The 12,475-nt window shown below is 39.8% G+C and overlaps 1 protein-coding gene across 1 annotated transcript; it reads left to right on the forward strand.

Moving 5' to 3' along the window:
- The first annotated feature begins 1,517 nt into the window (after positions 1-1,517).
- On the forward strand, positions 1,518-11,386 carry CAMLG (calcium modulating ligand). The gene is made up of 4 exons (XM_059919479.1): positions 1,518-1,887; positions 3,468-3,928; positions 7,293-7,358; positions 10,618-11,386. The coding sequence occupies exons 1-4, from the start codon at positions 1,716-1,718 to the stop codon at positions 10,807-10,809; spliced, it is 891 nt and encodes a 296-aa protein (XP_059775462.1). The 5' UTR covers positions 1,518-1,715; the 3' UTR covers positions 10,810-11,386.
- The last annotated feature ends 1,089 nt before the right edge of the window (positions 11,387-12,475 follow it).

Genomic DNA, 12,475 nt, shown 5'->3' on the forward strand with positions numbered 1-12,475 from the left:
TCAAGAGGGAATGTTCAATGTTTATACCTGAGCTCCTTACATTGTTGAACCCAAAAGATAAGTTGCTGTTTGTTTTTACACTTTTTTTTCAAAATCCTTTTCTGTCTGAGACAGGGTCAGGTGACTAACAGTTAAAAATAGTATTTTATTACCTTCTACCTAAGCAGGGTTTCACCCACTTGCTGACTTTGAGCAGGCTTCATTGCAGGGGACACACTAGGCTGCCTCACCCCCTGCAGCCTCAGGTATGAACTGGCCATGGTGTCCTCTCAGCAAGGGTTGACAAGGGATTCAATTCCTTCATTCATTTATTCATTCACTTAGTCATTACTGTGCACCAGGGCTGCATTATGACTTTTGTGGGCTGTAGATATTTTGCTTTCGTGGGCTCCTTCCTCTATAAAAGCATATTTAAAATTATATTTTATGACTGTGTTAGTATGAGAATGACTACAATCTAGGCTGGATTCATCATTATACAAAAATTATTACTACACTTTTCTTCTGATTTAAAAAAAAATTCAAATAAATGAACTTATTTAGAAAACAAACAGACTCAACAAAGAAAACAAACTCATGGTTACCAAAGGGCAAGGGAGGGATAAATTGGGAGTATGGGGTTAACAGATGCACACTTCCATATATAAAACAGATAAACAGCAAGGGTTTACTGTATAGCTCAGGGAACTATATTCAATATCTTGTAACAAACTATAATGGAAAAGAATAATTTAAAAAAGAACATAGACATGTACATACATATATATCAATATGTATAACCAGATCACCTTGCTGTACACCTGAAACTAACACAATATTGTAAATCAACTATACTTCCATCAAAAAAAATTCAAAATAAAACATTTTCTTGGGCCCCTATTGTGGGCCCTCACCATGGCCTAATGGATAAAGCAACCCTGTTGAGCGCTCACACTGTTCTAGGAGTTGCAGCCGTGAACAAAACACATTACTTGTCTTAATGGAGCTTACATTTTAGTAAGAAGCAGATAATAAACACAAGAAGTACATTCAGCTTTCGAGTCGGTTATAACTGTTAAGGAGAAAAGGCAGATAAGGAGAATAAGGAGTGTTGAGAGGGGACGGAAAGGGAAGGCTTCACTGGGAAAGTCTTGAACAAAGACATGAGGAAAGCCTGGAATGAACCAGGTGTGTATTTGGTAGTAGCACTGCTGAAGATGAGGAATCAGCACCAATAACAAATCCCAACCGCAAGGGTCCCTAAAGCGTCGCTCTCGGAGTTACGCATTCCCGAAGCCTATAAGCGAGGCCGAAGAAGATCACTGGAAACCAGTGCCTGCCGCTGCAATCTCCATTTTGCTTCCTGGCACCAGGTGGGAGGAGTTTATTCCTCGGTCCCATACGTTTTCCGTGCGTCAGGCTAGGTGCCGGTTTTCTTCACTTCCGAGGGATCGCCACCGGGTCCCGCTGGCGCGGGGAGAGGAGCAACGCGGGCCAGCCCAGGTGGGAGGAACTGAAGCTTCCAGCGATGCCCTCACTCAAGATGGCGGCGCAAGGCTCGCGCTTGGTCCCGTCAGGCGGCGCGCGTGCTTAGGCTGCATTTGCGGCCAAGCTCTAGGGAAGGGGGCGGGTCCACAGAGGTAGAGGGACGCTCGTCCTGCGGCCCGGTCAGGACTCTTCGTCGCCGCGGCTCCCGCTGCTGTCACCGTCACCACTCCCGGATTGTGGAGGGGAAGATGGAATCGGTCACCATCGCTACCGACAGCGGGGACCGGCCGGGGGCCCCGGCGGGCTCAGGCCTGTCGGCTTCCCAGCGTCGGGCCGAGCTGCGGCGGAGAAAGCTGCTCATGAACTCGGAACAGCGCATCAACCGAATCATGGGCTTTCACAGGCCGGGGAGCGGCGCCGGTGAGAACCTCCGTTTCCCCACAGTCTCCTGCCCATCCCTTTTGAGTCTTCGGGATCATTCTTCCTTTCCCTCCTCCACCCTGCTGACCTTTTTGACCAAACCCTGCTCTCTGACCTCCCCTCTGGCCCCATCCCTTTGATGATATCCTCAGTTCTCACTTAACCCCACGACGTTTCTAGTCTCTTTCCTCAGTTTTCCGGGGGCTCCGCCCTTAGGTTGTCCCCACCTCCGCCGCCGGCTGCGAAACTCTCGCTCCTGAGACCCTGTGCCGTGGTGCCCTCTGCCCAGTTACCCTGAGACGGCCCCCTTCCTCCTTCCCCACTCCCTCGCCTCTCTTGAAGGGCGCACATTTTATCCCCAGACTGCTCTGTCTATTGTGCCCGTCGGGAAGATTGCCTGCCTTTATTTCCTTTCCAAATGCTTTCCCTTCCAGTGCCTTCCCTGGCTTGTACCTTCTTTTGCCTTTGGCTGTAACTCTGTCGGCCTGCATGAGCTTGTCTTTACTGAACTGCCCCCTGGTTCTTCCTACGTGGATCAGAGACTCTTACGGTCAAATCCTAGTGTCTGTGTTCGGTGCTCTCCACACTGTCATCTACAGGCCTTCTTAAACAGGTGAAAAAAATTGGAGGGACCATTTTTTAGAAACCCAACAAGTGGGACATGCCCATCTGAGGCGTTATCTCCTAGTGTGCTGAGATTGATGTGAGTGATGTCAGGAACTGCATTTAACACTGAAGAGAGTTCCTCGTTTCTCCCCCGATGACATGTACAATGAGTTTCTTAAAAATTTTTTTCATGTGAATATTTACTGAACACTCAGTATGAGCTAGTGTTCTCTAAATTACCATTGGGCGTCGCCTTTAATATTTGGCCTTTAGTCACTGATTGCACGTTCCTTAGATCCTTGTGATTTCTGCTCTGTGGGGCTTTAGATATATAGCTCTGAACTTTTAGACAGTTAACAGGTTTGCGACTGAAAACTGCCAAGAGAGGTAAGAGCCCTATTTCAAATTCTAGAACAATCATTAGGAGACACATTTTCCCCTTTAATGATTAGTAGTAGAATATTTATTCTTTCCCAAAACGTCTACTTTGTTATTTTGCTTTGAAATTTTTATTTTATCTGTCATTAAAGGTTTTTTTCCCCTTTGTTTTGTTTTAAACCAGAACAGCATCCTAAAACTGCTTAAATACCTGCTAATGGCTGCCAGATTACAGTAGAAGAATTACGTAAACCGTAGCTGTAGTATATGCCACACCCTATGCTGACAGGACTCTGGATTCAGAAATGTAATATTAAAAATACAGATTTTTAAAAATCTCCATCCCTAACTGTCTTTCCCAATTTGTCTAATAGCGTTATCTTCTACCCCCAAAGTTTGGGGTATATCCTCTGAAGGAATACTCTTTTTGACATTTTGAGTGTGTAGAGGAAGGAACTAGTTTGTCTTATGAAGAATCAGTATTAATTAAATTCAGAGGCTGTGAAGTTCTAGCTCTAGTGGCATATTTTTAAATACTAATAAGAAAGGTGTCTGCCAGTACGTAATACTTAAGGCTTCTAAATTTCTTTTCTCAGAAGAAGAAAGTCAAACAAAATCAAAGCAGCAGGACAGTGATAAACTGAACTCCCTCACCATTCCTTCAGTTTCAAAGCGAGTAGTGCTGGGTGATTCGGTCAGTACAGGAACAACTGACCAGCAGAGTGGTGTGGCCGAGGTAAAGGGGACTCAGCTGGGAGACAAATTGGACTCTTTCATTAAACCTCCTGAGTGCAGTATTGATGTAAGCCTTGAGCTCCGGCAGCGCAACAGAGGAGACCTGACAGCAGACACTGTCCAGAGGGGTTCTCGCCATGGCCTAGAACAGTACCTCTCCAGATTTGAAGAAGCAATGAAGCTAAGGAAACAGTTGATTAGTGAAAAACCCAACCAAGAGGATGGAAATACAACTGAAGAATTTGACTCTTTTCGAATATTTAGATTGGTGGGATGTGCTCTTCTTGCCTTTGGAGTCAGAGCTTTTGTTTGCAAATATTTGGTAAGAAACAGTGGAAAATGCAAACTGATGATAATAATGAGTGCTTTTGTAAGATTCATTGCCAACAGTAACTTAATATTTACCAGATTCGTGTGGATGTTTGGAGATGTGTTATAAACTGCTATTCGCCTTAGGTATAGAATGAGGTGTTCTGGTTAAATACAGAGCCTGATAATAATTGCTAAAATCTTTCTACATGCTAAGTAACGTTCTAAGTGCTTTACATATATTAATTCATTTAACCTCATCCTTATGAACCAGGTATCATTTTTTTTTAACATCTTTATTGGAGTATAATTGCTTTATAATGGTGTGTTAGTTTCTGCTGTATAGCAAAGTGAATCAGCTATACATATACATATATCCCCATATCCCCTCCCTCTTGCGTCTCCCTCCCACCCTCCCTATCCCACCCCTCTAGGTGGTCACAGAGCACCAAGCTGATCTCCCTGTGCTATGCGGCTGCTTCCCACTAGCTATCTATTTTACATTTGGTAGTATATATAAGTCCATGCCACTCTCTCACTTCGTTGCAGCTTACCCTTCCCCCTCCCAGTGTCCTCAAGTCCATTCTCTATGTCTGCGTCTTTTTTCCTGTCCTGCCCCTAGTGAACCAGGTATCATTTGAATCTGTTTTATAGATGAGGGAATGAAGACTCAGAGAGGTGAAATCATTTGTCCAGGGTCACACTACTAAGTGACAGCTGGGATTAAACCCAGGCACTTTGATTCCAAAACCAAAGGGTAAATTACCTACATATACTATATATTAATTACCACTTTTCAAATTTGAAATATTAAAATGCAGTTCCTATGGTCCTGAATGTGATGTAACTTTTTTATGGTTCAGAAGGCATTCTGCATTTTATAGTGTAGTATTATCATAGGAGCAGTTCATTTTTTTTTTTTTTTAATTTTTATTTATTTATTTATTTATTTTTGGCTGTGTTGGGTCTTCGTTTCTGTGCGAGGGCTTTCTCCAGTTGCGGCAAGCGGGGGCCACTCTTCATCGCGGTGCGCGGGCCTCTCACTATCGCGGCCTCTCTTGTTGGGGAGCACAGGCTCCAGACGCGCAGGCTCAGTAATTGTGGCTCACGGGCCCAGCTGCTACGCGGCATGTGGGATCTTCCCAGACCAGGGCTCGAACCCGTGTCGCGCAGAATCTCAACCACTGCGCCACCAGGGAAGCCCCAGCAGTTCATTTTTGTTGTACCTTCATATGCCATGGCTGTTCAGTGAAAGTTGGGATTTTTTGGTCCTTTTGTTTCATAGTATGTGGAGGAAAGAAGAAAAGCATAACAGTGTCTTGCTCTTTGAGGTATTTCCATTCAGTAGACATTTTAAGAATACCTACCAAGTACCAGCCACATAAGTAAATTTTCAGATAATTAAGGTTTATGTTATTAAGAAAAAAAGGGTTTTTTATTATTATTATTTTTTAAATTTATTTATTTTATTTATTTATTTTTGGCTGCATTGGGTCTTCGTTGCTGCACACGGGCTTTCTCTAGTTAGGGCGATCGGGGGCTACTCTTCGTTGCGGTGCTTGGGCTTCTCATTGTGGTGGCTTCTCTTGCTGCGGAACACAGGCTCCAGGCACGTGGACTTCACTAGTTGTGGCACGCAGGCTCAGTAGTTGTGGCTCGCGGGCTCTAGAGCACAGGCTCAGTAGTTGTGGTGCATAGGCTTAGTTGCTCCGCGGCATGTGGGATCTTCCCAGACCAGGGCTCAAACCCGTGTCCCCTGCATTGGCAGGTGGATTCTTAACCACTGTGCCCCCAGGGAAGCCCAGAAAAAAGTTTTTAAAAGCCTATTTTTTTAATGGAAATTCCCATCTTTTTAAAAAAAAATTTATTTATTTATTTTTGCCTGCATTGGGTCTTTGTTGCTGCACGTAGCCTTTCTCTAGTTGCGGCAAGTGGGGGCTATTCTTCTTTGTGGTGTGCATGCTTCTCATTGCGGTGGCTTCTCTTGTTACGGAGCATGGGCTCTAGGCACGTGGGCTTCAATAGTTGTGGCATGTGGGCTCAGTAGTTGTGGCTCACGGGCTCAGTAGTTGTGGCACACAGGCTTGGTTGCTCCACGGCATGTGAGATCTTCCCGGACCAAGGCTCGAACCCGTGTCCCCTGCGTTGGCAGGCGGATTCTTAACCACTGCGCCACCAACGAATTCCCTAAAAGTCTATTTTTATGCCAGTTTTTTCTTAAAGAGAATCTGTTGAACAGATTAGATTTTTTTTTTTTTCCTGATGATAAATTAGCATCATAGCTTTCAGCGTTTAGTGAGATGTATAGCTACTTTTTTTGTCTTATCTAAGGGGCTCTGTACTTCCATGCTTTTAAAATTATGTCCTATTTTTGTGTCTCATTTTTTGTGAGGTTTTTTGGCTTTCTGGGCTTTTTTTTTTTGCTGTCAGATTTTCAGCTATTAATCACTGCTCTCACTATTCTTCCATCTAGTAATATTTGCTCCTTCACTCCCTATTTTAACTTTAGAAATAAATGTAAATTAGGTATTATTTGGATCTTTTCTGTTTTTTTGTGTGAGAAGTGAGATAACCAAGCCATTTTATCTATAATAAAAACACCTCGGGCTTCCCTGGTGGCGCAGTGGTTGAGAATCTGCCTGCCAATGCAGGGGACACGGGTTCGAGCCCTGGTCTGGGAAGATCCCACATGCCGCGGGGCAACAGGGCCCGTGAGCCACAACTACTGAGCCTGCGCATCTGGAGCCTGTGCTCCGCAACGAGAGAGGCCGCGACAGTGAGAGGCCCACGCACCACGATGAAGAGTGGCCCCGGCTCGCAGCAACTAGAGAAAGCCCTCGCACAGAAACGAAGACCCAACACAGCCAAAAATAAATAAATAAAAATAAATAAATTTATTAAAAAAAAAAAAAAACACCTCGTCATTTGAGGGCCAGAGATGAATTCATTTCTTGCCCCGAAGTGTGAGTGAGGTATGTATGGCATCTCTTTTGCGTATTGAGCGTTTTAGGTATGCTTTCAAATTGTCAGTTAATTACCTCTAGTTGAGAGAGATGTTACTGCACGATGATTATACATCAAATCACCGCTGAGAAGTTACCTTTTAAATTATTTAAAAGGTAAGTTTTTAAGAGAGAGGGAATTTTGGGGGATGTTGAAAGAATGTGACTTGACTTGAGAAACATGTTTTATGTTAAGGAAATCAAATCTCTTTATTTTTGTCACTCATTTGCAGAAACAAGAATCCTTTCAGCCACTAAAATTAAATATTTTATTACAGTTTTTTTGCTTGGAATTTTATAACTGCTGTTAGTTTGATTTATTGTGATTTGAACGATTATGTTGGAAATATGTAACTTTATCTTCTGTCTTCACAGTCCATATTTGCTCCATTTCTTACTTTACAACTCGCATACATGGGACTATACAAATATTTTCCTAAGGTAAATTAAAATTTTTTCTGAATTATGGTGATATATTTAGATTAACAACTAGATGATTTTAAGAACTTAAAAAAAATTACTTATACTTATGGTCTGAATCAGTGCTATTCAAAGAGTGATTGGCTCACAAGTGCAGATCTTCAAACTATTTGTTTCTGTTTGTAATAAGTTCAGTTCAGAAAGTAAGTAATTAGAAACTTGTATAGCAATATGACATTGCCATAACATTTTTGTCATATTTTACAAAAATGTTGGTCCACCATGGAATAGGGGAAAAGCCTCATGACAGAGTCTGAATAGTACTTGTCTAAGAAAGTGTTCAACTTAATTACTTAGTAAATTTAGTAATATATTTTGTTTTTAACAAAGGAAGTTATTTTAAAAATGGGTTCAGTTATCTTACTGTGCTCCTTACGGAACACTTAATGACAGTGCACTTTATCTTTAATGCCAAGGGTCTGATATTTGTAAGAAATATTTGGCCATACTTACAGAACAGAATCATGGGGAGTATCAGTGTTTATCTGGTCAGCTTGACTCCAATTATACTATACAGTTTTATGGAACTTGCCTTGCCAGTAGAGAAGATAACCTTACTTGTGTAATTGAGTTTTTGTGTGAGATTTTTGCTGAAAAATGGCTACTTGACTGTTTGCTTAGTCATTTGTAATGCACTGATAGACCTCATGTGTGTGTTTAATGGGTTTGAAACATTTTTTTGAGGGGTCAAATAGTCAAATCCACAAAGTAAAAGAGTAAAGAAAGATATGTAATTTTATTTATTTACTTATTTATTATTTTATTTTTTTAATATATTTATCTATTTATTTATTTTAGGTCTGGCTGCGTTGGGTCTTTACTGTGCGCGGGCTTTCTTTAGTTGCGGCGGGTGGGGGCTACTCTTCGTTGCGGTTCGTGGGCCTCTCATTGCGGTGGCTTCTCTTGTTGCGGAGCACCGGCTCTAGGCGTGCGGGCTTCAGTAGTTGTGGCATGCAGGCTCAGTAGCTGTGGCTCGTGGGCTCTAGAGCGCAGGCTCAGTAGTTGTGGCGCATGGGCTTAGTTGCCCCGCGGCATGTGGGATCTTCCTGGACCAGGGCTCGAACCCGTGTCCCCTGCACTGGCAGGCGGATTCTTAACCACTGTGCCACCAGGGAAGCCCTGTAATTTTATTTTTTAATTAAAACTTTTTTTATGATTAGATGTATATTCATTGATCCCCTCCAAAAATGTAATTTTAATTAAAGCATTTGTTTAGAAATTTACCCTTGAAACATTGATTTTAGTTTTGCAATAGCAAAAGTTTGGAAACAACCTAAATGTCTACTAATAAGTGACTAGTTAAAAAAAATTATGGCCTATCCATTCAGAATGATAAAGGTCTCCATGTACCATGTACTGATAATGTTAAGCTCGCCAAGAAATATTAAGATATAAAAATACAGAATAGCATCTATAGTATACTCCTTTTTTTTGTAAAAAGGAGGAAAATCCTATGTATTTGATTTTGCTTGTATATGTGTAAAGAAACTCTGGAAGAATATTACATGAAATTTTTAACAGTGGTTATTTGTGATAGAGTGTGTATCGGTTACTAGGTAAACGGGGAGAGAAAAGGAAGGGAGATTACTGTATAATTTTCTTTCAACAAAACATTTTGTTGTTAATAGGTTTCAACAGAAAAGTTGAAAGAATTGTGCAGTGAACACCCGTTTATGCTTACCACCTAGATTCTGTAGTGAACATTTCATTGTATTTATCATATATTCACCCAATTTTCTATCCATTTTCAATACATCTTTTTTTAATACATCTTTTTTTTCTTGATGCATTTCAAAGTATGTTGTAGATGAAGACATCAGTAGATTTTACCCCTACACATTTCAGTTTATATATCAACTACAATTCAGTGTTTCTTTATGGTTCTTTTTAGTTATTTTGAGGTAAAATTTTCATACAGTGAAATGCTCTAGTCTTTATTATACCATTTAATGAGTTTTGACAACCTGTGAAACCCAAATCCTTTAAGATTTAGAACATTACTGTCAGGAAGTTCCATCATGTCCTTTTCCAGGCAGTCCCAACTCCTGCACCATGAAGGTCTGATTTTCTTTTTCCCACTGTAGATTAGTTTTGGTTGTTTTAGTACTTATTTTAAATGGGATCATTCCTGTATGTACTTCTTTGTGCAAGGCTTCTTTCATTCTGCATCATATTTTTGATAGTCATTCATATTGTTGAGTGCATAAGTAGTTCATTCTCTTTCTCTCTCTCTCTCTCTTTTTTTTTTTGCTGAGTAATACTCCATTGAGTGAGTATATCCATTAATTTGTCTAATTACCTATTGCTGGATGTCTTGGTTGTTTCCAATTTTTGGTTAATATGTCTAAAGCAACAAAGAACTTTCCTGAGTGGGTTTTTTTTGTGGACATAGGCTTTGATTTCTGTTGGGTAACTATAGCTTTTTATATTTAAAATGTTTTGAACCATGTGATTGGATTTGGTGATACCAAATCAATAAATTAAATGAAAATTCAGCCTTGAATCTCTTAAAGAATGAGACTAGAAAATTATATTAGGAAATAAATGTTCAGTGATATTCTGCTGCATATGTAAACAAATGTGAATTCCTTTGGATGGCAATTAGGGCTGACTCTACAGAATGTTCCTTTGATTCTGTTACAAATTATTCACTGTCCTCCAGTACACCTATCACTCTTCTGACTTTCGTTGTCATGAGACTTAACCTTACAATAAGATTTATCCTCTCACTTTTGCTCAACTTAATCTTGCTCATTCTTAAATGCCTGTTTTTAATTCCACTTCTTGTGAAATCCTTCCCTGTGCTTTACTTATATGTAAAACCCTGGAGTAATTTCTGTCTTCTTTGAGCCACTATAGCACACGTCATCCATGTCGTTCATTTAGCAATTATTTATGTCCTGTCTGGTAATGCTTTTCCTGTTTTTGTCTTGAGCTTTTGTATGTATCTTAAATTATTATTTATATCTTGCCTCCAAGATAAGACTTTTTTAAAAAGTTTTGATAGCAAGAATGGTGTCTTTTCCCTATTGCCTAGCAGTTTGCTGCTTTACATATTATATGCTCAGTAAATGTTTCTTCATATATTATTGATTGATATTTTGAAACTTCATTAACAGTTTTGAAATCAGTTAGGCAAAAATAGCAGCACTGATGTTTTTATAGAGCTTAAGTAGTCTTCTGAAAGCTGTAAGATTTATTGAAGTCTTTCTCTATGCAGGGTGAAAAGAAGATAAAGACAACAGTACTAACAGCTGCACTTCTATTATCTGGAATTCCTGCTGAAGTAATAAATCGATCAATGGATACTTACAGCAAAATGGGCGAAGTTTTCACAGATCTCTGTGTCTACTTTTTCACTTTTATCTTTTGTCATGAACTGCTTGATTATTGGGGCTCTGAAGTACCATGAAGCCTGCAGAACTCAGAAAGAGAAGCTTACAAAAAAAAATTTCTCTTCCATATTGCAGTGACTCTAAAGGAAGCATATTGGTTTACACCTTTATGAAATTCTTTTACTTTTTGAGGTTGTAAAACCACTTGATTAGGAATGGAATGGCAGGTTCCCTGACTGGAAAGGGTTGAGTTTGTATTAATACTGATGTGAAGATTAGAGTACCAATGTCAGTAATCGATTTTTCTTGTTTAATTAGAAATCCTAGTCTACACCTTTCCCTAACTTCTCAGATTTGTAATTCCTCTTTGAGAGCTGAGCTAGTGCTTTTAGGAGAGCAGATGAATGTCGTCTCAGCCAGTCCCAAGGACTGCATCTTGTATTTGTATTGTTCTGTCCTGAGAAATGGAGCCATCTTAAAAATAAAATGAAAGAAATTGAATTGTCTAGTGTTAAGTTTGCACATTTTAACTTATAAGGGCTGAATAAGGTAGCCAATTTTATCTTTTCTCGTTGAGTCAGTATCTTAATTTTTATTTCAGCATAAATATTTAATGGAGGAAATGATTAAGATTCATACATGTGAAATTAAAAGGTATTTATGAAATCTTTATTAATTTTAATTTATGAAAAATTTTATTACCAAACTCAGAATTGGAAATTTTTACTGTTGAGTTTTAGATTTTCAGAAGTATGTTTTTTAAGCAATAAGCATAGAATAATTAGATATAAAAATGGAATTTGAAGAATTGACTGACGTATTCAACCCAATAGCATAAATACCCTTTTAACTAACGTGGTAACACTGTCATATTTGGAAGGTTTGACTTAAAAGAGTATAAAGCATAAGTGTTTTATCACTTGGTATTACATTTCCCTAGTTTTTTTGTATCGTCTGTTTGATTAATTCTTGTGATATAGACTTTTTTTTTATTACTCACAAAGTTTTTTTATTTTGAACCACAGTGATGGAGAATAAGTATAACAATTTAAGTCTATTCGTTTGACTTAGGGTAAGATTACAAGCACACATTTTTCCTAATTCCATACAAATCTAATATCCAGAGGATTGGATAGTATTCTTGAATTTGTCACACTCTCCCCAATCCCTGGGAAGACACTAGGGATTTTCAATTGCACATTTTATTTCTTCCATTTTGTCACTTTACACATGCAAAGTTTTAGTAATTGTAGGTCATTATCAAATTTATTTCAAAGAGAAGACATGAGTATTTGCTTAAGCATGTTGAATAATATCAAATGGAAATGCAGGTTTATTAGTGTTTGGAATAAATAAGAAGAATTTTTTTTACTTAGAAATTTCAGGGAGGGCTTCCCTGGTGGCACAGTGGTTAAGAACCTGCCTGCCAATGCAGGGAACACGGGTTCGAGCCCTGATCCGGGAAGATCCCACATGCCATGGAGCAACTAAGCCCGTGCACCACAACTACTGAGCCTGTGCTCTAGAGCCTGTGAGCCACAACTACTGAGCCCACGTGCTGCAACTACTGAAGCCCGTACGGCCTAGAGCCCGTGCTCAGCAACAAGAGAAGTCACCGCAATGAGAAGCCTGCACACTGCAATGAAGAGTAGCCCCCGCTCACCACAACTAGAGAAAGCCCGCGCGCAGCAACAAAGACCCAATGCAACCAAATATAACTAATAAATTAATAAAAAAAAAAAG

Source organism: Balaenoptera ricei, chromosome 3, assembly GCF_028023285.1.
Source record: "Balaenoptera ricei isolate mBalRic1 chromosome 3, mBalRic1.hap2, whole genome shotgun sequence".
NCBI lineage: Eukaryota > Metazoa > Chordata > Mammalia > Artiodactyla > Balaenopteridae > Balaenoptera > Balaenoptera ricei.

Excerpts from the sequence above, each read along its gene's own strand:
- CAMLG (XM_059919479.1), top strand. The coding sequence starts at position 1,716 with ATGGAATCGGTCACCATCGCTACCGACAGCGGGGACCGGCCGGGGGCC. Across the intron at positions 1,888-3,467 it reads CAGGCCGGGGAGCGGCGCCG|AAGAAGAAAGTCAAACAAAA; the intron begins GTGAGAACCTCC and ends TTCTTTTCTCAG. Across the intron at positions 3,929-7,292 it reads CTTTTGTTTGCAAATATTTG|TCCATATTTGCTCCATTTCT; the intron begins GTAAGAAACAGT and ends CTGTCTTCACAG.